This window comes from Perna viridis, chromosome 8, assembly GCF_037379345.1.
Source record: "Perna viridis isolate PV_CMFRI_1.1 ecotype Kerala chromosome 8, ASM3737934v1, whole genome shotgun sequence".
Taxonomy (NCBI): Eukaryota; Metazoa; Mollusca; class Bivalvia; order Mytilida; family Mytilidae; genus Perna; species Perna viridis.
The window spans coordinates 14,370,837-14,395,838 of record NC_142452.1 but is presented as its reverse complement, the minus strand read 5'-3'; the positions used below and the strand labels follow the sequence as shown (position 1 = coordinate 14,395,838).

The following is a 25,002-nucleotide window of genomic DNA, read 5'->3' as shown; positions in this document are numbered from 1 at the left end:
CGTAGGTTCTCGACCTTTAATATCAGTTTTCTTTAACAATATTTAAAAAATGGACTGTCCAGTGTCTTGACTCTTCAACATGCATGTGAACCCTCCCATATTAAAGGGGAATACCACAAAATCAATATCACATTTAAAGTACAGTTTGAGACTTGTTATGTTCATTATAGGGGTACTATCTAGAATATACATATGCGATACAGGTATAGTGTGTAAAAAGCGATAGAGACTTTGAATAAAATACACAAACAGGTATGATTTGGTACCAGTATCGTATTGCATATTCCTGAGCGTCAAAACATGGATGCTATAAAAATATAGTGCATTTTCTTTTTGCCTCTCTACAAACTAATGTTTTGTCAAAAGATATGAACAATGACTTATGAAATAGAGCAAACATCACACTGTAAGATGAAGAACTTTTTTAAAAGAAAATCTAACATAATATCATAAAAATGTTCCACTGAAAAGGTTGGTTTGGTGAGTGCAAAACGAAAGTGAAAGTAGGGAAAATGGCTATTTATAGTTCAAGACTACTTTTCTGTCCGATCTTCGTGGACTCACCCTATTTTCTTTGCGGGAAATTATTTTTTCACATGTCCTTAGAAATGCTACATAATTGAAAGTTTTATTGAATCAATTTATATATTTTTTAAAAATCCTAAAACTATGCACTTCACTTTAGAAGTCTATGGGAAAATTAATACGATGCTGAGACCATTTAATCTGAAGAAAATGGGAGATAACTCCAGGTATTTTTTTTTATCTTCATTAATAATCACGCCATAACAACATATAGGAAAAAAGGTAAGATTGATAATTTTAATGGAACATATTCCTAAATCAATTTCACAAAATTTGTTTATTTTTAGAACTATTTTAATGCATTATGTCACAGTAATCATTAAAGCAAAGGTCAAAGGGTCTGAAATTAACGTAATGATAAAACGGAATCACGGGCATAAGAAAACTGAGAAACGATCTACAGCATAAATAGAAGAAACGAAATCGTGATAAATAAAAAAAATAAATAGTCTTTCAGAATATATGAACGGTTATTGACCGGGGCTTTTATAAAATATCGAAAAATTAGATAAAATTCAAAATTTTGCCGACGCCATACTCTGACCACTCATCCTTCCGGTCAAGTTAGTGGTTTTCTGCAATGATTCAGTGAAATATACTTTTTATAATCAGATAGAAAATGCAATTGTCTTTTAGAATATATTAATGGTTATTGACCGGTGTTCACGAATTTTCATGAAATTTTGTTCGCCGCCCGAGTGAATTTCTAACCCTTCCGGTCAATCTTTTCGTATCTTATCAACTTTTTTCCAATAATTTTACACGAGTAGATAGATATTATTTATTCCTTTCAGAATCCGTTTAGATTTAGAAAAAGAAAAAAAAACAAATCTAACAAAGTTATAACAACAATACATCTAAATAGTTGAATGTAATTTTATGGCGTAGCATGAAATTCGTAACCCGCGGGCCTTAATCCTACCCTTGTATTAAAAATATGCGCGTCAATGTTGTAGCTCCTTTGGTGACATACTCTGATAGTGCTCACCAGTGCTTTATTTGCTTCCTATTTCGATAATTACTTCTCGGTCATATATTCGTGTATTTTAATCTTGAATTTCATACGTATTTGGTTCTGATGCTGCTGATGAGAGGTTACTAATTGAAACGCGTGCAATGTACAGCATACAGAAATTTGCTATATTTATATGATTGGCATATTTGTATTGATACGACCAATTTTCCAATGTGGAACTAGCGGTATCAATTTGTATTTTTGTTTTAAATGCAGCCATTGTTATATTGCATTGCATTGTAAATTTATATAACATATCGCACATAACAAAATTTCATTTGAGAAGTGTCTGTAATTTTGTGTCAGGGATATCAATTTTTACCAGACATTGAGAAATCATCTATATATTCACATTGCTAGGAGATATAATCGCTAAACCTGGGGCTAATTTTGGAATTATCGTGCCCAAATTTGAACAAAAAATCACACATAATATATAAAATACGTGGTATCAAATGAAAACTTGTAGATAAGTTAACAGGAGAAAGGTAATATATTAAGACCGTACAGTACGTTAGTCTGAAAAACTGCATTCCATTTCTCGGTCTACCATTACCCATCAGTCCAATCAAATAATTAAAATCCATAATTCTGAAATGTTTTTACTTATTGGGATTGTTTTTTTTTTCTCAATCTTTTCCGCCTCGTCACAAGTTCCTTTTTATATATGAGTCATAAAATTATATAATTATCATCCCTGATAACGCTTAAAACTACTAAATGTTGTGAACAAATAAAAGATTTGTTATCAGATAGATATATACATGAAATCAATAACTTTATATTTAGAGGGACTTCCACAGCAAGTCTAGATCTGTAGCGGACACGTACCCGATAAAGAGAGCTTCCGTCTCTCAACGCTACATAACAACCGATGAATTATACCATGCATACGATAATGTGGAATGTCAAATGTCCTCTTCGGGATCCATTGAAATCAAATAATTGATCATATATAAGTAGTGGATACTTGTTATTCTTCAGGGACGGATCCAGACACTTTGAATAGGGGGTGCCAGCCGATGTTCCTCGGGAAAAGGGGGCATTATTTGCGATTTTTGTCTATTTTACACATGGAAATGAAGAAATTTCCATTAAAAAGGGGGTCTCAACCCCCTGCACACACACCCTCTGGAATCGCAACTGTTCTTTAATGCAACTTAATTATGAAACAAGTATATTCAGTACTGTTTTTAAATTACAATGCAAATATAGTTTACATAGTATATCCATAATCAATGTTCCACAAAGGGCAGAATTATTACAATAATTGGTTTACATACACACATATATAAATGAGTGTCAATAATGGAGAGAGAAAAAACAGTGTTAAGCATATTCATGTTTGCAAGATCAGTTACAGTTAGCCTACACTCGTGAGAAAAGTCATCATAACTTGCTTATATCGCACTGTATTTAAAGGACAAAATTATTTTTTTCTTCGGCTGGTTTTTTGTTTGTACAAGTAGATTTCATCTTAACACATTCCATTTTGTGTATATAAAAAAAGGACAAGTAATTCTTACATAACACCCATTTGTGTCAATTGTGAAATTTTGAGTGTAGTTGATCCCCTTTTCCTATCCATGTTTGATGATATTTTGAACATCTATGTAATTCACTGTATTTTATAATCCTTTAAGTGAGCATGGTTACATATCTGTCAAAACAGAGTTTTGTTTACAAATTGCAATAAGGGACAGTTCGGAAATGTGATAGCTAAGGTATTGTACTTGTCAGACTTTCAATTTTAATATTTCCCTTGGTTTTGTATGGAAAATCATATGTATTTGTGAACTTGAATTATAATATTGTATGCAATTTTACTGAATTTCGGACTACCGATAATGACATTTTGTGGATACCGCATTGTAGTGTATTTTGGAACCTTTGCAGTTTATCATAATCAATAGAACATTTAAATTACGATTGTGTTTTTTGTTTTGGTATTGATCGCTACCGCTAGTTTCCCCGCAGTTTTATATTGCGTTACTTAGATGCTTTTAAAATGAGTGGGGAAAAATGTAAAATAAAAAAAAACACTTACATATATTTCGTACATATTGCAATACTGTCTTCATTTGTATTCAACCATTTTTTTATATTTTCTTTGTACAGAATCAAGGTTGCAAAAAAGTGAAAAACAGATACCATGACAGAAATACAAATCCCGACTGGGAAGTATAAATTGGGTAAGACATCTAAAGTATTGCATGAAACTGGTTTCATTTTTATCCAGAAAGAGGAATCAACAGAACTGGGACTTGAACGCACATAAAGAACATAATCTAAGGATGACGACTAGATAAGGAAAATAGACACACTATACCAAACGAAATACATAACCAAAATAACACACACATGGATGCAAAAATGATGAGCTACGCGGACTCCACTAAAAACTGGGGGCATGGATCAGGTGCACTGGTAGGGTAGGCGTACTCTGCATATATCTAGAAAGACTCGCCGAGTTGTTCATATACGAAGTGCTATAATTGCATCTTCGGTTATAGTAATACTAAAATATTTAAATAAAATTAACAGCTTATACAAGTAAATGAGTAAGTTTGACTCCACATATATAGCTACGACTGAAAACATGTACCTGTTCTTTTGCATGCTTTTCTAAAAGAAAAAAAAAACGCCCCTCGATTCCCATGCCATGTTCGGTATCATATTCAATATATATAGTTTCAATGACAGACAATAAGAAGTAATGTAGCAGACATGCATTTTTACAAATAAATGTAAACTAATTGTAAATGCAGATACAATAAAACAAAACAAATCACCAAATTCTGCATGAAAATATACAATTTTTGATTTCCAAATACCAGTGTGGATTTACATGCATATCATATCTGTCTGCAGGTCCTGTTACAGAGACCGATGTCGTCATAGATACAATAATATCTCCAACTTGTACCTTTAAACATTTGGTCTGTGGTGATGTAGCTGCTCTCCTGACACCCTCTGAAACCAGTGTTATTCCTGATATCAGAGTAGTGCTCCCGCTCATTGAAGACATGGCGGTGTATGATGATGATGTGTTCTTGATTGCTTATGCAAAGACCGGTAACGAAATTCTTCATATTATACATATTATACTTTTTCATTACTTTTAAGGTAAGCACAAATACATGTACATGAGAAGGAAGTACTAGATAAACTACTGAAGAACATTCCCTTTGTTTTTTTTTACAGAAAATTGGCCAATTTCCCAATCTTTTTGAAGCAAACTAAATTAATTATATATATATATATATAAAGACCGCGATAGTTATCAACATTTTCATTTACTCTAGATTTTGTTTGCTACATGAATTGTTTCAGGATCTCACTGGGTGTGGGAAGTTATTAGCATGTTAACAAAGGGTACTGCTAAGTACGATACAGCAACAAAGTGCAATTGTCAACTAGAATTCCACTACCCCGAAGAGTTTAAGGACCTTCAAAGACCTCGGGTGTTCAACACTCATAATCTCTTTCATCATCTACCAAAACAAGCAATAGAGAAAAGATGTAAAGTAGTCGTAGTTCAGAGAAATCCGAAAGATACAGTGGTGTCTATGTATTATCACATGAAAGGTTTAGGTGCTATTGATGAGAAAACCAGCTTTCATGATTTTCTTGCAGCTTGGCTCAAAATGGGTAAGGTAGGCAAGCGCAGATTAATAGGGGCAGATCGGGCTTAGAGTGCTCTATATGATATGTATCTTTAATTTCTTATTAAAGATTTTTTTCTCACTTCTTTATAATATTACATGTAGATAATTAATCAACATTCTATAAAGACTTGGGGGTAATACATGTAACTGGGTGGAAAATGCTCAATAGAAGTGTAATGGGAAATTTTGTTGTCAAATTTGCAATAACAGGAAAAACTAAATTCGGTGACCAGGGGTGGATTCTGGATTTCAGGTGAGGGGCGTAAATAGAATTAAAGCCCTACGAAGGGAGTAAAAAAATAAGAGGTAAAACTTGTGAAAGATAGATTTCATGCAACACAACTCTTTTTCCAACTTTAGTTGCCGTACACCTGGTCTGTCCCTAAGAATCCGCTACTGATGAGTACTATTTTTAAAAAAAAAAATATCTTTTATTAATATTAATAAGGTTATTCTTCAACTGTGCTCGAAATAAGGGAAATTCCCCACATATCTTGTTAAACAATCACCAGCATTTAGGCTAAATTATCTCCAAATGAAATGACCTATGTTTTTTTTAAATGAAATTCTTAACAATAATCATCCAACATCTCATCTATAAGAAAACTAATATGTATATAATATTATGGATGATCTACCTTATACGATATTTGTTCAGAGCAGCAACGGACACGTGCTTGCATTCAAAACACAAACAAAAGCACTTAAAAATATCAGGGAAAGTTACTATATTGACTGGGAAAGTAGATTTAGAATAATGACTTTCCCTTGGAAAGTTGACATGACCAAAATATCCTAGAACACTGTGTGGGGATTATCGTATCGATTGGATGCGCTTATACTATTAATTAGTGTCGTTTTTCCCTTGTTCAGTTGTTCATCTAGCACAGCTCTATGCTCCAGTAAGTTGTATGGGGATAGGTTATCGGTCCATGGGTAAGTGCGTCTGCTGGTCATTAATTTTACGTGAAAATCCTTGTTTTCTATAATGAAAGGTCACATGATCACGAAATACATATTTACTTAAAACTATTATTCAAGTCTATATTTAGTAAAAGGTTCAAAGCGTAACAAGGCATTCACACAACTTATGTAATTAAAATTTCACTACTTTCCTACTTTATCAGATAATGAAGTCACCACAAACTGGTTTTATTACACAAAGAAGCTACAAGAGACAATATATAATCAAACAGAAGTTTACAATATTTACTTTGAAGATCTAAAATCGGTAAGAATTTTCTCGGTCACATGTAAAGATAGATTATAATTAGAAAAATATATTTCGATTAATATGTTTGTACTACTATGCGCTACATGTGATTACAATGGTGGATTCAGGATTTCAGAAAATCTGGGGGTAGAATTTGTGAAAAAGCAAGATATCGTGCAAAAACATTTGTTTCCAATGTTATGAGAGAATACGACGAGTCATCCCCTATGAAACTGTACAGTTCTTTGTCTGACACTCAAGAGAAAAATTTCCAAAATGGACTTTTATAATAGATTAGCAGGGGATACAGAATGTGGCAGTGATCAAAGTTTGAAAAGGGGTTTCCACTAAAACTTGGTAGAAATCCATAATGTCTGATCAATCGACAAATTTCCTTCGACCGGAGCTATAGTCAGTTAAAATTCAAAACAAACATTGATTCAGCAGTAATGTACAGATTCCTCGTAAAATAATTCGAAACTTTTCTAATCTACAGGACCCCGTGAACGAAGTGCGCAAATTGGCGAAGTATTTAGCCGTGAGTGACCAAAGCGACAAGTTCATCAACGAAGTAGCGGAAACTTGCAGTTTTAGCAACATGAAAAAAGCTCAAGATTCTAAGGAGACAGAAATTGAAGGAATTCCAAAACAAGCTTTCGACTTTATGTACAGAAAAGGTACGAGCATGTAAGACTTCAGTTCTGTGATTTTACTGATGCGTGTGTTAGAAGTGAAATTTGATTTTGGTGTGGCAGAGGAGGAGAGGGGGACTTGGTTTTTTTCGACACAGTCGGTATAGTTTCGCTTTTTACCCTTTGACCTTAAAGACGCTCTTCTATGGAAACGCAAGTAACCTGATTACAGTTCTATTTCCCGATTGGCCAAATACTGGTAACTTATTGGCGTTCGAAAAAATTATATTGAAAATTATAGGTAAAAAGAACAAATTTTACTGTGGGCTATCTTTTTTGAAGATAGTACTTGTTTTTAAATCCCATTTTTATACGAACGCAAATAATGCGGTCGCATTATTTTATGATTATGTCCATCGTCGTCTGCGTCATCGTTGTTAATTAACTTTTTTCGTTTCCGTACAATAACTTTAGTTGTAGTAAACCAAAGGTCGTGAAATTTCTTTATAAAATTCTGTGTTGAGAAAAATTTAAAGGTTTAGAATAGCATTTAGCATTTTGAGTCCATAGGAGGGTGGGAGGCAAAGTGAGACCACTCCCTAAAAATTTTCAATTTTTTTTATTGGATTCTCAATGAAAAACCCTTAACTGTATGCATTATTCAATCAGATTTCGGACATCTCGTATGGTTTTCGAGTTACAAGAATAGGGGTCAAAGGGACTACACAAAACAAAATCGACCTTTTTTATTTCTGGTCTAATTTTGAAAATTGTTTTTTTTTCATACTTTCATTTTTCAATCAATATGAGAATATTTGTGACCGTTTTTGAGTAACAATGGGTCAAAGGAGCCAAACTACCATTTTTTAAAGGGAGGGTTTTAGCGTATTTAAAAAAAATCATCTTATTTCAATAATGTGTTTTTTGTGAGTTGTTCCTCTTTACAAGGGGTTCAAGAAGTATGCTTGCAAAATTAATTTACTCTGTCATTAACTGTTTTTGAAGTCATGGGCACGTGATCCATGAAAGCACCATGAAAATATGACTTTTTACTTTAATTGAATTTCTAAATATTGTGCAATATTGCATCAAAACCTGTTGTTGTGGGCATACTGAACTGTATATCCCTATGTTTAAGTGTGTCAAAAACTAAATATTGTGTCCATACGTGTCCCAAATAAATATAGTTCAACCAACTGCGGTCATATCATGCTGCACTCGGCGAAGCTTTTAACTATTCGTTAACATAGTGGAAATGAATATTTTGATTCTATGAACTCTTTCACCCCGCCCCGCTCAATATCAAATGCTCATTTATGTCCACATTTAGTTGCTGGCACAATCACTTTTGTAGGTTTTGTGTAGCACTACCTTTGTGGTATCATTACAAAAGGAATATGTTAATCGTACTGTTCTCATCTTACATTCGCTTGTCAGAATCTTATAATATACTCAACAAGTCGGAATTGCTCACCTGGAAAAAATGAAATTTAGTGGCCATAGTATTTGATCAAGAAGAAATAAAAAAATATTAAATATTTTTTTGATGTACAGAGGCCCATCCAACTAACATTGTATATTTTTGTAGGCCTTATTATAAGCTAGGATTTTTTTATCTATATTTAACTCCTATTCATAAGGACCATTTCATCAAGACAATCTTTCCTTCTGTCTATCATGAGTTTCATAATATTTGCTAACAGGTATAAAAACGTCAAGGGCGACATCTCTATACTTCTAACAAGGAGTCGTCCCACGACTTTGACTCAATGCAGACTTTTGTAGGCCTACTGGCCTATATATCATAGTACCTTATTTTGAAATATTTGCTAAAAAGTTCACCTTTCAGGAGCAATAACTCCTCATTAGAGACCTTTACCAGAAAAAATAATCATTATTGGTTCAAATGGTTTCAACTGCCAATCAATCAGTTATAGCGTATAAATTTGAAGTGCTGTAAGTATATACCAATTGTGTCTTTAATCCATCATATACTGTCACCAGGAAAAGATTCCCAATAAATTTATTTAGCTTAAACAATAGCAAATTACAAGCTGAACTTTCATTTTTTTTTGTTCCAGGCGAAGTTGGTGATTGGAAAAACCATTTCACAGAGTCAGAGAATCAACTGTTTGATAAATTATACAAGGAAAGAATGAAAGATCTCAAGTTCTCCTATAGATATACATTGGAAATATGAATAAAGGAAAATATTTGAGTTTCAAATGGTTCTTTTTTAACATTGTATCAACAATGCTTAATAAATCTTCAATAATAAGTCTTCAAAGTCTTTAAAATATTAACGGTCACTGATTTTGGCACACTTTAAACATCCGAAATGGTACAAATGGGATTGCTCTAAATTCGAGGGACTTCTGCAAAAATCTTATTTCCCTAAATATTATTGCGCACTCTTTCGTAACCGTTATGACCGAAATGGCTATACAGATATATCGGTGTACTGATAATATATATATGACCTTTATATTATCAATTGTAACGAACACCTGTGTTTGAATCAGAAACTGGGTAATATTACATAAATTCAATGCCCACCGATCATTTTATCTTTTAATGTAAACTTCCTGTTGAAGAATAGGCCTGCAGCAGCGCTAAGCTTGTCGTAAAAGGCGACTAAATAGTGCTCAGGAACCTAGCCGGGGGCTAGGCGCTCTGGCCACAGAGCAACTGGGATGTGTGTCCCAGGTGGTGGAATGGGTACCCCTGGCGTGTTGCATGCTGGGGTTGTCAGGCTATAATACGGAAAACCCTGACCGCAAACCATAGTGGTGCAGCGTGTTGGGAAAGATGTCACGTTCCTCGCACGTTAAAGAACCCTGCTGTGGTATTCGATAGGAGTAAGAACCTTTGCGCTCCGCCACAGGAGGCTAAATTGCCCGACCTTGCCCACCCCCCCTTTTTCCAGTGGCAATCAAAGTTTGTCGACCTTATTGTCCTTGTGTCCCATCCTTTTTTTTTTCACTTCATGTTCATTTCATCATCCATTTCATGTTCATTGTCTGAATATAGCTGGAAAATTGCTGCTCGGACGTTAAACCCCAACAAACAAACAAAAACCAAACCGTTCTAATACAAGTAAAAAACACGCAGACATATATATGATATTTTTAAAAAGGTACGTTGTAGCGATCTTTGGGTCACTTATGATATTGACAGGAAACAGTTTATGAACCAGACTAAGCAGTTGGCAATGAACATTCATAAATATCAAATATCGGGCGTGCTAATGTATATGACCTATAAAGTCTTGAGACTAGCCTCAGTGCCTGAACCGGAAATTGTGTAATGTTCTAAGCTAACTGATTATTTCGTGTAAACTTCCCGTTCTCATTCAAGCAAGAAACACATGTAGAATACACGTGTATGATATTTAAGAGGTACACTTTTATCTCGTATGAATCTATAGAACTGTAACGCTGTGGCGGTGAACACGGCGGAGATCTGCTGAATTTTGTGGCGTATAACTACACATTAATGCAAATCATATGCGAATATTAAATACAGAAATTACGAGTGCACGAAGTCGCTAACACTATTACTGACTTAAAAAGAGTTAACTATTATAGAAAATATACTGGTCTCGTTTTAAAAATGGAAGTCAGATCTCAGACTTAATTTTTTTGTGCAAGTTTAAGTAATCATCATTCCTGGTACATGTAGGTCAGCTCCCTCTCTTGATATTTAGGATAAAGGTTATTTCTCTTCTCAGAGATATATCTTCAATGGAAAATGCTAAGTAATTGGTTTTTTTTACATGAACAATTAACTTGTTTATTTTTTTTTATCTTACCAAGTCAATGCATGTGGTCGATTTTTCAAGTTTTATAGTGGAGTTCAGGTTGCTGATCTAAATTCTGTATGTGTGTCCGTCTTTTTTATTTTGTGTTCTAGACTCCCTTTCTAAATTTTGCAAGCATACCCAAAATAATGTACTTATATACCTGGGTAGACTCACTTTCCCGTGGGAAAAACACCACTGAAGTTAGACAAAAATTTGTCAGTGGCTGAAATGAGGTTGTATTACCTGATGTCACTCTCTATTTTAGTGAGTGTTCGTTCATATTGTGAATACTTCTTTATTTTATTTTAATTTTTTTGTGTGTGCTGTGTCTTGTTTTTCTCAACTCCAGTTTTTAAATGTATTGTAATTTATTCTGCTGTCTACATTGTATGCTAAGATTGTCTCTTGTTTTCATGTGTTATCTACATATATGTACTCGAATGTTGGTGTATCTGAAGTGTCCCCCTAGTTTGATGATTCAGCGTTTTTGTGCTGATATTTCGCAGAACAAATGCATATTAAAACAAGTCATAACTTGAAACATTTTATACAAAAAAGATATCATTACATTCAACTTCATATTTTTAAATGATCAATCTTTGGTAGCCATGCATTTGTATCAAAATAAAAAGTCATATTACCCTTATTTGGTTTTACCCCTAGAATGGGATACTTTGCGGGGTTCCGATCATGAACTAAATCTGACAAAATTTTGTTCTTATGTGCTCCAGTGGCCAGTACTGAAATGTGATTTGCTTCATTTATCAATTTATATGTTAATGTCATTCTTTTGAAATTTATTTTTTTCTTCTGAGTAAAAGCTACATATTTAGATTTTTCTTTTAAGGTTTCACTGTGAGGCATTAAAGATGCAGTGTGTCCATCATTTCCAATGCCTAAAAGAATATAATTCAGTTTGAACTTTGTGAAATAATTTAAAGAATCTTGATAAGAGTTATCTCCCTTGTGTTCTTCATCACAGAGTTGACCTAGATTATCAACTGGCATTGGATGAATGTTTAAATATGGTATATCAACATGTTTTATCAACTCTGAAAACAGAAGATTGAAGTTTGAATTTGTATCGGTAAGAGGTACACATCTTTCATCAACAAGCCACAAATGAACATGTTGCCATGGTAATGGTACCTTCGATAAAATTCTAAATAATTTCCCTGGTGTTTTACCACCAGACATAGCCAGATGGAAATCTTGCTTGCTTTGTGTTGATTGCCAAACTGATACTTGGATATGATTGGCTAAAGCTTGAAGGAGATCTTCCTCTTCCTTCACAACCAATTGATATCCAAGGTATGTTGATGGAATGCTAGCATAAATGGATGATGTTTCCTCATGGTCAGTCTGGATGAGACTTGGTCTTAAGAAATGCAACCTATCTGGTTTGATAACAAAATTTAATGACTGGTCCCCATTTTCTAAGTATCTTCTAGGAACAACAGAAGCTGTTTCATCAATGGCCTGTGACCAGATTTGCCAGAGTTTGGATAATCTTTCAGTACTAACAAAGCCAGTTTTTTGTCCAAGGAAAAGATCTTCAACAACTGCTGTGTAAGCATCCCGGTCCTCTGAGGGTACATAAAAATGAAAATCATTTATACTCTGTCCATATAAATCAGTATGGCCAGTAGATATCACAAGCTCTTTCAACATATATGGAAGATATGGTTTAAATAAAGTCTTAGAGATCAGCACTCCAGGAGAAGGGAGTTCATTAGGATTAATCTGAAATATAATCTGACGTATACTGTCATAATTTGACCCATTTAACTTGTTACATCCCGACACACAAAACCTATCATTTTTAAATAGAACTCTGATGAAACTTGATCTTTCCTCTAAATGTTTACCAGAAACCATTACTATAGGAACTCCATGCCATCTTGAATTCTGAATTTTTAAAAGTGCACTTGCAAAAGTTGGAGTCTTTACTGATTGTGTTGTATTTTCCTTCTCTTCAGCTGCCTGTGACAAGTATTGTATATATTGACCTAGAAGGAGGTTTTTACCCTCTACCTTTACCACACTTGATAACAGTTCTAACCGCCTCTGTTCTATGGCCTTTTGGTCACTGATATCCATGGGCAAATCCATGGTAACAAGGGCAAGCAACTCTGTAAGATGATTTTGCATTACATCTCTCACAACTCCATACTGGTCATAAAAATCTATCCTTCCTGGAAAAAAACAAAAACTGATGAAATCAAGCACTCCTTATTCTCATGTGAGGAAAGGATGATCCAGAATTTTATTTGAAAAAGAGGTTGTGGTGGGTTAATCCATTCAATGCAATCATTTGTTCACTTTTGCCCACATTTTGCTCAAAATAAACTTTTCAAAAAAGGAGTGTTCCCGACCCAAGAACCCACCCCCTGAATCTGCCAATGTGAAATAGACGGTTAAAAAGAATACATTACAAGCAATGACAAAAACAAGTACTTACTTATACTGAAATATCAATACACGTGCTAAGAAAGGGTTGTTTCTTCACATACACATTGCTCAGCCTTTTAGATAAAAAAATTTTGATACAGCTCTGAATTTACATGTTTGACACAAGATCTAGATAAGATTCAAACCAGAATGGAAGTGGTCAAATAATCAAAAACTTGCACTAACATTTTTCAATGATTAAATCATGTACATGGACATACAAACAGATAGACCAACAATATGATTTCGATATAATTTAATTTCAGATGTATCATGTTTTCTGTTTGGATAAAGAAATTTGTACATCATCTCATAGACCAAATTTTGTAATGTGACTGTGGCGTCATCACCATTTTATAATAATTTATTAGTTAAACCTTGATACTAAAGTTAAATTATTAGGAATGACTGTTATATGTTTTCAGTATGTTTGAAATAACCTCAATGCCCATGTTGCACACTTGAAAATAACCTGCTACACAGATTATATAGTGTGCACCACGTGAATGAGGTTATTTCTTCATAGACCAAAAAAAAAAATAATAAGTCATTCCTTAAATATCCAAAATTTTACTTCTGGAGTATATGATAAATGCAAAATTGAAAGCCATAATCAAAGGAAAAAAAATTAATTATGTCATGCCATTCCATGGAATGCTTTCTTCACTAATAGTCTGAAAAAAAAAGGGAAATTGTTCTATTTTTGTATAAATTTATCATCCAAAATGTATAAAAATGGAAAGGAAGTTTGTATTAATAGAAATATACAACTCAACAAAGTTTAATGAAAATTGCTAGAAGTTATTGTGCAAAAAACAATATTTTTTTTCGGAATTAAGTCCAATAACTTGAAACTTGAAATATATAACATTTGATAAGGGTGCTACTATCAATATTCATGAACAATGCACCAAATGGTCTTGAAATTGTTAAGTTATAAATGAAATTGAAAACAGAAAATTTTCCCTCTTTTGTATGAATAAAGTCCTGTAACTCAAAAATTAAAAATTTGGATTGGAAATTTATTCAAATTGAAAGGGAGCTTACATCAACAGAATAACACATTTCATCAAATAATCACACAAATTGAGGGCAACACTTTTGAGTAATTATGCAAAGTGTAAACAATGGGTGGACAGATATCAGTACACCATTATATACCCCATCTAGAAAGATCTGTGAAAACCGTTATGACAAATTTGTTAAACTTGTTACATGTGTATTATGAATTCAATCTATGATAAGAAATTGTTCAAAGATCATGAGTTCAATTTATAATTACAAATTCTTCTGTCCGTCATAGATCATGAAAACTAAATTTTATAAGGTCTTTATATGATTTTCCATGAAGTCAAATTCATTAAGTACTGTAAACATGTAAATTTTCGTTCTTTTAAAAGCATGAAAAATAGTATCCATGAAATTTATTTTAAACAGTATAAAGCTCAATATATTTTGAAACAGAAAAAAGAACTCACTATTACAGGCAATTAAGAGAATCTACTTATTACTTTACAGTATCTGGTAAGTAAAAACATAAATAGTGGCAATAACTTGTAAAATACTTATTTTTGCCATTATACCTCAGAATTTGAATTCCGTTACCTTTGACACCTATGGATTCCTTCATGACTATCTCTATCCTTTCTACATGTCTATTACTGAGTAAATGTTCTAGGTTTTCTTTGTTAGCAGCTCTGAAAATACAGAAAGACAAAGTGCATACCAGTATTTATGGTACCTTCAAACATTTAGAAATATTAATTTTTCTTTCAGCAACACTTATTTTTGTCAAATATATTTATAAATATATCACTCCTTATTGCATGAAGATGGAGAAGTATTTAGCAGATTTAATTTAGTTTATAACAATTCTATTTGCTAGACTCAAACAAATGGGATAGGACAAATGTTAGATGTTATGAAGTCTTCTCCCATGAATTATATTAGAAGAAAGACAATACTACAAGAATTTGGTTGAGACTTCTTTTTCCCTTTTTGTCTTGCAGTAATAGAAAAAAATCAACAGGTCAGCCCATTAAAAGCCTCAGATGTAGGCCATTGCTTATGATTCATGTAATTTCCTTTCTGCCATATAGTCCCAAATTATTTAAAGTAATCAATTTAAAATGAAGGTGTTTACATTGATATATAAAGGACTTTTCATACTATATGGAACAGAAATGGAACGGAAACCATTTTTAAAAGAAGGAACTCAATATTATTGAACAGAAACAATACATTATTATTTACAGATTGGTCAGACAAAAACATACTTATCAAAAATTGAAAGTGTTAATTTGATGTAAGTTTTACAGTAAATAAAATTCTCTACCTAAATGGAAGAATAGTCTTGACAACAGATTTCCCAAGATAGTGATCTACCCTGTAAATATCTTCTTCTACATAAAATTTGTAAATATCTACCGCCATCTTCTGTGATGATGCTTGATCACTACCAAAAGGTTTCTCCAACACAAGTCTTGTCCAACTTTTCTGGTTGGCATGGTAACAACAGTTGTACAGTTTGTATGATGTGTCTACATAAGCACTTGGAGGAATTGCTAAATAGAGTACCCTACCCACAGATATACCACTCTTTTTAGAAGCGTCTAGAACAGCCTTAAGATCTTCAAAATCCTGCTCTGTTTTCAGTCTAAGATATTTAACACTGTCAATAAATGGCTGTCTCTTGGAAACACAGAGAACATCGTTCTTATCACACTTGATTTTCTCCTGGATAATGTCATTTAACAATTTAGTGCCCTCTTTGAGAGATGTACGTCCACAACCTATGAATCTAAAGGTTGAATTTGATGAAGAATATTTGAGGTAAAGTTGAAAGAATGAATTCCATAGGTATTTCCTTGAAAGGTCACCATGAGCTCCGACCAGAACTATGTCAATGTGATGATTGGTTATACTTGTAGTCCATGTTAAATGCAGTATGATCAAAACAGCTACGACAGCAATGCAGAATTTCATTTTCGTTTTCTTTTTCTTACAAATTCTTTGCTAAAAAAATTAAATAAAAAGGTTAACATTTTGATTGAAAAAAAAGTACTTACTCGATGATTGTGTGGTTATAATGAGTCATTACTTCCAGCCTTTGTTTATCTTATGTGATTTTATTTTTTAACATTTAGGGTGAAGTGCGATGCCCATTTGGCAGAAATGGTACATTTCAGGGACTAGTCTAAGTCCAGGTTAGGGAGCTTTCTTACTATTCATTGAAAGCCACCGACTGCCTTCAGCTGTTTTGTAGGATGCATGGTTGTCTCTTTGACTTTTTTTATGAGTAAGACAGAAAAAATACATCTAGTTATGGAGTTATTCAATGCAGCATTTTAATTTTGTATCACTGAAATGGTGATATATATATGTAGCTTATATGAAGCCCTGTCATCTGAATAAAATTCTTGAAAAGAATAGTAGTTACTTTCAAGAGAGATAAAACAGCAACATTTTTAGGTATGTATGTGGTTGTACATGGTTAAGAATTACAATCAATTCTTCAAAGAGTCCTTTTGGTCATACTAAATGTCCTGATCATACCCACTAACAACTAAAGGGCATGTTCAATAATAGAAATACAAATACAAATATTTAGTCGTTCCAACACATTTACAATAAATAGTTGTGACACAATACACTAATCTAAACATACAAAAATAACAGTTCTAATAATAACCATATTGGAAATCTGGAGCGGAGGTACCTTAAACTAATACTTTATTTAATTGACAAGGCTAAACATTTATATATTCAATTATGGCTTTTAGAATAATCAAACAGTTACTGTTTAATATTAAAGATATATTATTTTCTGTTATTGAAAAGAAACTTTTGTCTTTGTTTTCTATCTTCTTGATGAGAACTTGTCTGGGTACTTTATAGGCTGGACAGTGTATGAAAAAATGCACTTCACCTTCAATTTGTGAAGTATTGCATGAAGTGCTAATAGGGTTACTTTAGGTAGCGTTCCCTCTCAATGGCAAGAGAGTGAGCACTAATCCTAAATTTACAAATTGTGGATCTGTCAGATTTAAATTTGGATACATTTATGTAAGCAGGTCTGCAATTTGATTTGTACATACTTTTATAAAAGCAGAGTTTATTATTTTCTCTTAAGCAGCTATATTGATTTTGAATAGCTTGATTATACATGTATCTTAATATCATGTTTTATCATATGATTATCACTCAAGACAAGTTTTTTTTTAAATATGCATCACTTATATTCTCTAAAAAATTAGTTCAAGTCCAAGTGGTCAATAACTCTCAATAGGTAGTCCCATTTTGCTCTTTTGTGCCAAAGGTTAAGTCTCCCACTTTCAGCAAGAATCTCCTGATATTTCATCAAAAGTTCAACTATCTTCCGCTTGCGTGCACATATGCCTTATCAAAGCAGGAGTATTTCAGAATTATCTCCAGACAACATTGAAGTTTTTGCTTTAACACTTTAATGTAAAATAATTAAATTCCTGTCAAAAGAAATTAATCTTGAAATTCTGAAGATCATTATAATTACTATATCATTGTAATATTTAGGAACAAGAAGCTCTCAGGAGCCTGAATCGCTCACCTTGTTAAAGTTTGTCTTTCAAGGGCTAGGATCATATCAGTGATTGAAAGTTTCTTCCTGTCTATTGTAGTTTTCGAGATATTGGCTGAAAACTGTAAAGAAAAAAAATAGTCATTTTTCATCTTTTAAGGGCAATAACTCTTACCAGGACTTGCCTGACAACTTTCATCCCTGAAGTGTTTTGAAGGCCTTATAATAAGGGTCATTTCAGCAATTGAGATAGTTTTGCTAAACCTAATGGTTTTGGAGATATATGCGATAAACTACTGTCTGACCCCTTTGTTCTATTTTTAGTAATGGCAACCATGTTTTTCAACGGATCAAAAATCTCCAAATCAGTTCTGTGTAGGATACCCCAAAGAACATTCATACCAAGTTGGGTTTCAATTGGTCAAGTAGTGTTAGAGGAGAAGAGTTTTGAAAAACTGTTAATGACGATGGATTTCAAGTGATGGCAATAGCTCACATGGCCCTCAGCCAGTTGAGCTAAAAATTGCACGCAATCTTTCAGGGGATGCCATGAGAAGTAATGTCCTAGGGTTAAATCTTCCGCTTTGAGAAAATTTTGAGAGGGAGATATTGATCTACTTTTAAACACTTCTGCGTTTGCATATATATAATTTTAATTTTGTAAAAAATAACCCCTTTTGAAATTCGTCAGTAGAGATTTTTTTTACTCCTTAATTCTTGTAGTGGTTACTATAATTAAAATTAGGTTGCTACAGCATAGGTACACAATTTATCACTAATCATCAATGTGGAGTGGTTTTTATATTTGTTGATAATTTTTGATGATTGATTTGAACCTGTTTTATAACTATTGTTTTATGAGTCCCAGTTTGAACATTAAAATGGTTCTAGATGATATCTCTCCATTCTGCATTTCATTTTCATTAAGGTTTTTTTTATAGTATGAACAAAATAGATGTTTGTGATCTGAAGTGAAAGTACAAAATTGTCTCCCCTTGAACTGATTATACCACGGTTTTAATAATAGAATAGTGTTGACCAACAGCAAATCGATCTAAAGAAATTACCATTAAAGGAATGGGTCAGCCTCTTCTTCATTGTTCGAGTAAACGCTTCTTTCGTACATGCCAACTATTTAGGCAGTTTTGTACTGCATATCGTCCAAACATAAATAAGCAGGTGGAGATAACTCTAGCAGAATTTTGACTATGGCTACCAGAAAGATTGGGAAGATAAATCTGAAAAATGCTGCGTTATTTTTATGTGACATGCAGGAAAAGTTTAGGGGAAACATTGTTTACTATCCACAGATAATCACAGTAGCAAACAGAATACTCCAAACAGCTAAAATTTTAGAGATGCCAGTTATTGTTACAGAACAATATCCTAAAGGTCATTATTTAGGTCATATCGTGTAAATGAGTGTTCTAATCTAGGATCTTTGGAAATTTAAGGCATATATGCAAACGTTCCAAAAGTAAATTAACTGTTAAAAAAGCAGTGTCAAATTCCTGATCTTCACTAATCCTTTTGAAATTTATATAATTTAAGACTTCTACCCTACTGGTGCACCTGGTCCATGCTCCCAGTTTTTAGTGGCGTCTGAGTTGCTCACTTACTTTTGTTGCTTTGTATGTATGTATGATTTTAGTTACTTTATGTTCTTTGTTGTGTATGTCTGTTTTCCATGTCTGGTCTTTGTCTCCTGATTACATTCTTTTGAATACCGCTATAACCTTGGTTCCCTTGATTACTCTTCTACAAGTTTGCCAAAAGTAGAAAAATGTCTCTCAATCTTGAAAATAACTTCATAGTTTTTCTTGGGAAAAGACAAAAATTAGATGTTAAAATTTACTTGCTATAAAGTAAATCTCAAGCTGCTGTTCTTTACAAAAAAATCAAAATATGTGATAGCACGGTAAATATACTAGTATATTATATGGGTTGGGCCAGAAAATAGTTAAACCATGATATAAATTAAATTACTCTAATATAGGGCATCATGAGCATTTATTGAGGGAACTAAACCAGGTCGGGATCAAATATAGTAGTCTTACCTATCTCTGGTGCAACCTAATTACTATGCAATCACAAATTCGGATTGTTTTGTAAAGAACAGGGGCCTGGGTATGTGAATGGATCATATGTCATCAAGGTCAGGTCAAAAGGGGTTTTACTTATATACTGAAATCAGCTCAATATTCCTATGTTGAGTTGATTTGAATATGTAAGTGATGTACACCCTAAAAATCAGTGTATGCATTCAAAGTTACATTCATACTTTAATATTAATTTTCAAGCTACAAAGAAATAACAAAAAAATATTTTGCTCATGTTTAATAATATCTATATATATGTAAACTGTAAAGAAAAACTCATTTTCTTTATTTTGAGAGTAATCTGCATTGATCATATATGTAGAATGACATTGACTAATCTTTCTGCTATGCTCTTATCTTGCAGGTCTTGGCCCAACAGTCAAAGAACTAGATGTAAGTCAAGAAAAAATCTTTCCAAAGACATCATTTTCTATGTTAGTACCAGCTGTAGTGGACCATATCAAAACTCTACCAGGTAAATTAAATATAATGCCATTATGTGTCCATTGTATTTCTATTTTTGATTTCAGAACAGAACCTTTGAAAACCTAACGGAAACATGATACAATGTTTTTGACACTAGTCCTGTAATTATAGGTGTATTTTATTACAAAAAAGTTGCATTCGAGTTATCTCCCCTTAAAACATCTTTTTCTATGTTCCCCTCTTTTTGTTTAAGGGTTGCTTAAACTGCACATTTGACTTGTATTTATGTTATATGAAATGTATTGACTGAACCAAAATTCCTTTGGTTATGAAAGACTTGCTATCACTTGATAAGCATGAAAAATAGGACAATTCAGAGACATCAAAATTCAAGTACTAGATGTGTAAACAAGAAACAGATGATCTGCATACAGAATGTATGGAACAGGATAAAATAAATTACTTATAAAAACTGAAGATATGGAAAATCACACAAAGAAATTGCCATTTGAACATCCACAGAAATCAGGGAGGGACATCAGATGCTCCAGAAGGGTAAGCATGTCCTACTCTGCCAGCAACACCAATCACATTGCAAGTGTGTAAAATCCAGTCAGAGTCTAGCTACAATTATGTAGCTCTCTGACACACTATGTCATGGTGGAGTCACAAAGAGGTTCAATCAAAAACAAAGGAACATTCAAACTTCGGTGATTTCGATCTGTTTAAACAAATATGAAGGACATTTACCAGCACAATTATTAGTCATGTATCACTTTTTATAGGACTGCAAAATATTTTTTTTATATCATCCTGTTTTCTTCTTTACTGGTGTCCATTAACTTTAATTTATTTTGGAAATAAGGGCTAAAAGTAGAAAAATTGGTTTTATGATTAGAATTGATAGGACATGTTTATTGTTTATCCAATTTTCATGATTCAGAAGTCAATCTTTTCCTTTTGAAATTTTGTTATAATTTTTTTTACAGAGAAGGCTTGTCATCAGACCAAAATTGGGTCATGCCCCCAAAAAATCAACTTTTTTATTTTTGGTCTGATTTTTGAAAATTGTTTTTTATTGGATTCTTCATGACAATCCCGGCCTGTGTTTTTCAATCAAATTGTAGATACCTCTTACAGTTTTCACATTATAAGGTGCCAAAAGTTCTACACCCACAAAATGTTTGGTCCAGTTTCAAAACAATTTAATTGAATTTCAAATTTTGTACTATATTGAGACCAAACCAGTTGTAGACATGTGTCCATAATAAGCTGTAAGCCTCTATGCTTAAATGTGTCAATAAGTGAACAGAGTTTGACATGCTGTGATGGTATCATGCTGTACTCCATGAAACTCTTTATTCAATTTGATAATATGTACTAGTATTTCGGCAACAACACCTCGGTAAACTGCAATGGAAATGATATTTTTTTTATCACTTATTTATATTGATAATATGTATTGAAAAGAAATTTATACCGAAAAGAAATTTATAAGTTTTTATCATTTGTACAGAAGTTAAATCAGTGGTATTATGTGGTATAGAGAACCATGTATGTATACAGAATACAGTACTGGATTTGTTGGAGGAGAAGTTTGATGTCCATATCATTGCTGATGCTTGTTCTTCCAGATCCATGACTGACAGGTCAATATTTTTTAAGTGCTGGAATCTGTAACAAACAGGCAAAATTGAAAAATAATTTATCTTACTCATAAAAACAAACAACACAAATTTGACAATGTGGGTATAGTATATGGTCTATTGAAGACAATTTGACAGTTCATTCATCTTAGAAGCACCAGGGGATGCAGAAAAAAAGGGGGAAAGTGAGTTACCTTTCTTTTGATGATGAATTTGCAATGCATTTCATATAATATATAACTCAAATTACTTACACTTAAAGAGAAATGAATGCAATCTATGCATTTCAGACAACATTTTGAATAATATTTCATGGAATGACTTTTGTGTTTTTCCACCATGAATCACCACTGCCTGATTCTTACAGAGAATATCACTTAAAATGCTTTTAATCTGTGTGATTAGAATTATGAGTTTCAGTGTGGGGTTTCTGTAAGAATCAAGAATTGGGTAAAACATTATTAGAAAAAAAAAATCTAATAATTGCACCATGAGAACTATTCTGATTTAAGTTTGCTATATATACTTCAAATGAACTCGTGGATCGTTACGGTGTATCCATCTGCACCATGAAAACTGATTTATTGAACGGGTCATAGTTTTCATTTCCTCGTTTGTCTACCCCGGACTTGATCGTTATGGTGTATCCATCTGCACCATGAAAACTGATTTATTGAACGGGTCATAGTTTTCCTTTCCTCGTTTTTCTACCCCGCAACTCGGCGGATGTTTCTAGAAAAGCAGAGGACGCTTACCGTACCGGTGCACCTGGTCCATGCTCCCAGTTTTTAGTGGAGCCTGAGTTGCTCATTTGCATTTGTTACTTTGTATGTATGATTTTAGTTACATGCACTTTATGTTCTTTGTTGTGTATGTCTGTTTTCCATGTCTGGTCTTTGTCCTTGGATTACATTCTTTTGATTACTGCTATAACCATGGTTCCCTTGATTACTCCTTCCAACATTCCATCAAATATGGTCCTGATTTCTGCATGCTGGTAGAGACCATATTGCAGTCATAAGTTGTATTGGACTGGTATTTTTTTGCAAACTTGTTTCAGACTTTAAAATTTGCTTATTAATTAAAAGGACTTGTCCTCAGAGTAATTATCACTCTGTTGTGGTGAGATTTACATGTTGAGCTAAGTTGTTTTGTGAAGACTTTTAAAAAACAAATTGTAACATAAAAGTTGGCATGATGTCTAGTCGTTATTGACAATTACAACTTTTTTAATGGACTAAATGATTATTTTCATGATAGTGTATAGCGAGTAAATTGTTTTTTAACTGTTGTTAGACCAAAGGAAATTGTTTCAAACATTGTTAGAGCAGCGGATATACTATGTATATAATATATATGGTCATAACCACTAATTATTTTACCTAAATCCCATTGCTGAAAATTTTGTTCAATCTGAATAGGTCAATTGCCTACAAATATTCAGAATAGAATCGGCAAGACTCATAATGGTATTATTTGTCATGAGGTTCAGTTTAGGCTGTAATCAATATCTTTTTCTCATTTAAGTTCATATTAAAAGATGTGTCACTAAAATATAGGTCAATAATTTTGGCAGGGTTAGAATTATAAAATGTCAGTTTATAATTTATGTTTCAGAATGTTTGCTTTCCAGCGTATGAGAGAGGCAGGAGCATTTATAACAACAAGTGAATGTATGATGTTAGGTCTCTGTGGTGATGCTGCTCATCCAAAGTTCAAACCGGTACAAAAACTAATCACAGAGTCAGCACCGGACACAGGACTTCTTACAACATCAATTAAAGGGGAAACAGCATTATAATTCAGACTGAATGTTAAACATGTAGAGTATATTGAAATGCTAAAAAATGGTTGAAACTTTTCAAAATCAATTGTATATGTACTTAGAAATTACTTGGATTTATGTGGCGTAACTAAGTAGTCATAAAGTGGAGTTTTCATCTTTAATTTAAGTAGATATGCTTATTATCTTAAAAATTGAAATGTTTAAAGATAGGAAATGCAAAAATTGTAAGAATAAATTTGTTTCAGAAATTTCCTTGATCTACTTTATCAATATTAAATGAAATCAATTGAAAACAGACCATGAAGATGGGTGATTATAAGTGAAGTATACACTGCATCGTCAGTCATAATCCTAATCACCATTAACAGTAGTCAGAAATATAAAATTTATATACTTGTTTTGTGTGATCATTGTTGATTGATGCCATATAATATTTGGTGCATTGTTGAAATTTTAATAAATATTTAATGCTTCATGTTATTGTTTATTTTGCTTTACTTATGGTTGCTTGTCTCATACCTCGTTCACAATTGAAAAATTGCCTCTGGTTCATACAATCCAGGTTATTTTTCCTTGTTCACACTTGTCCACATAGTTGTCCCGTTTTAGGATTCTTCCCTTTGTAAAAAATAAAAATACCACATCTGGCTATAAAAAAAATTTCAGCTAGTCACAAAAAATAAATGCTTACATGTATGCTGTATGTACCAACAGTATAAAATGTTGGCAAAAATTCTATTGTTGAGTAGACTTATAATTTAAAACATCACCATGGCAACAACTTTAGTTTTACTCCGCTTTTATATTAATACTAGCACCTGAATTAACTATCCTGGGTTTGCCTCACTTTAACTCAACCTGAATTTAAGAGTTAATTTCACCCCAGTTCGCCCCAAAATTTAGGTTTTCACATTACTAAGAGGTGACCTTGAGGAACTAAATCAAGTCGAATTCCAGGTTAAATAGCGAAGTGTGAATGGATGGTGTATAAAAGTCTTATCACTGAACATATTGTAAACACATGAAACTACATTAAAATACATGTACCAACATTAAATCTATTCAGTAATACAGACAATACAATTATCATTCATAAAACACTAATAATAATGAAAAAAAAAATT

At 32.9% G+C, this 25,002-nt stretch overlaps 3 protein-coding genes across 6 annotated transcripts; 2 read left to right on the top strand and 1 right to left on the bottom strand.

The window, feature by feature from the left end:
* Positions 1-727: 727 nt before the first annotated feature.
* Positions 728-9,392, top strand: LOC148609443 (sulfotransferase 1E1-like). 3 transcript variants are annotated; one of them, XM_088595894.1, is made up of 7 exons: positions 728-807; positions 3,719-3,792; positions 4,472-4,675; positions 4,934-5,251; positions 6,396-6,499; positions 6,978-7,158; positions 9,195-9,392. In XM_088595894.1, the coding sequence occupies exons 2-7, from the start codon at positions 3,753-3,755 to the stop codon at positions 9,311-9,313; spliced, it is 966 nt and encodes a 321-aa protein (XP_088452020.1). In that variant the 5' UTR covers positions 728-807; positions 3,719-3,752; the 3' UTR covers positions 9,314-9,392. The 3 variants fall into 3 exon arrangements, with proteins under 3 accessions (XP_088452020.1, XP_088452021.1, XP_088452022.1); XM_088595895.1 differs by having other exon boundaries at positions 731-752; XM_088595896.1 differs by lacking the exon at positions 728-807 and adding an exon at positions 3,303-3,324.
* A 2,054-nt stretch (positions 9,393-11,446) lies between these two features.
* Positions 11,447-19,128, bottom strand: LOC148609442 (GDH/6PGL endoplasmic bifunctional protein-like). 2 transcript variants are annotated; one of them, XM_088595893.1, is made up of 5 exons: positions 18,989-19,126; positions 17,952-18,043; positions 15,702-16,381; positions 14,972-15,063; positions 11,447-13,110 (listed from the first exon to the last, which is right to left on the bottom strand). In XM_088595893.1, the coding sequence occupies exons 3-5, from the start codon at positions 16,349-16,351 to the stop codon at positions 11,492-11,494; spliced, it is 2,361 nt and encodes a 786-aa protein (XP_088452019.1). In that variant the 5' UTR covers positions 16,352-16,381; positions 17,952-18,043; positions 18,989-19,126; the 3' UTR covers positions 11,447-11,491. The 2 variants fall into 2 exon arrangements, with proteins under 2 accessions (XP_088452019.1, XP_088452018.1); XM_088595892.1 differs by lacking the exon at positions 17,952-18,043 and having other exon boundaries at positions 18,989-19,128.
* A 1-nt stretch (position 19,129) lies between these two features.
* LOC148609441 (isochorismatase domain-containing protein 2-like) lies at positions 19,130-24,353 on the top strand. Its single transcript, XM_088595898.1, has 4 exons — positions 19,130-19,313; positions 20,385-20,495; positions 21,963-22,095; positions 23,710-24,353. The coding sequence occupies exons 1-4, from the start codon at positions 19,130-19,132 to the stop codon at positions 23,891-23,893; spliced, it is 612 nt and encodes a 203-aa protein (XP_088452024.1). The 3' UTR covers positions 23,894-24,353.
* The last annotated feature ends 649 nt before the right edge of the window (positions 24,354-25,002 follow it).

Bases quoted from the DNA above. Each gene is read 5' to 3' on its own strand.
- LOC148609443 (XM_088595894.1), top strand. From the start codon at position 3,753: ATGACAGAAATACAAATCCCGACTGGGAAGTATAAATTGG. The intron at 4,676-4,933 runs GTAACGAAATTC...GAATTGTTTCAG, and splicing joins GATTGCTTATGCAAAGACCG to GATCTCACTGGGTGTGGGAA. The intron at 6,500-6,977 runs GTAAGAATTTTC...TCTAATCTACAG, and splicing joins ACTTTGAAGATCTAAAATCG to GACCCCGTGAACGAAGTGCG.
- LOC148609442 (XM_088595892.1), bottom strand. The intron at 15,064-15,701 runs GTAGAGAATTTT...CTGTATTTTCAG, and splicing joins AAGACTATTCTTCCATTTAG to AGCTGCTAACAAAGAAAACC. The intron at 13,111-14,971 runs GTAACGGAATTC...GTTTTTTTCCAG, and splicing joins GGAATCCATAGGTGTCAAAG to GAAGGATAGATTTTTATGAC.
- LOC148609441 (XM_088595898.1), top strand. From the start codon at position 19,130: ATGGCTACCAGAAAGATTGGGAAGATAAATCTGAAAAATGCTGCGTTA. The intron at 20,496-21,962 runs GTAAATTAAATA...TCATTTGTACAG, and splicing joins CCATATCAAAACTCTACCAG to AAGTTAAATCAGTGGTATTA. The intron at 22,096-23,709 runs GTCAATATTTTT...TTTATGTTTCAG, and splicing joins TCCAGATCCATGACTGACAG to AATGTTTGCTTTCCAGCGTA.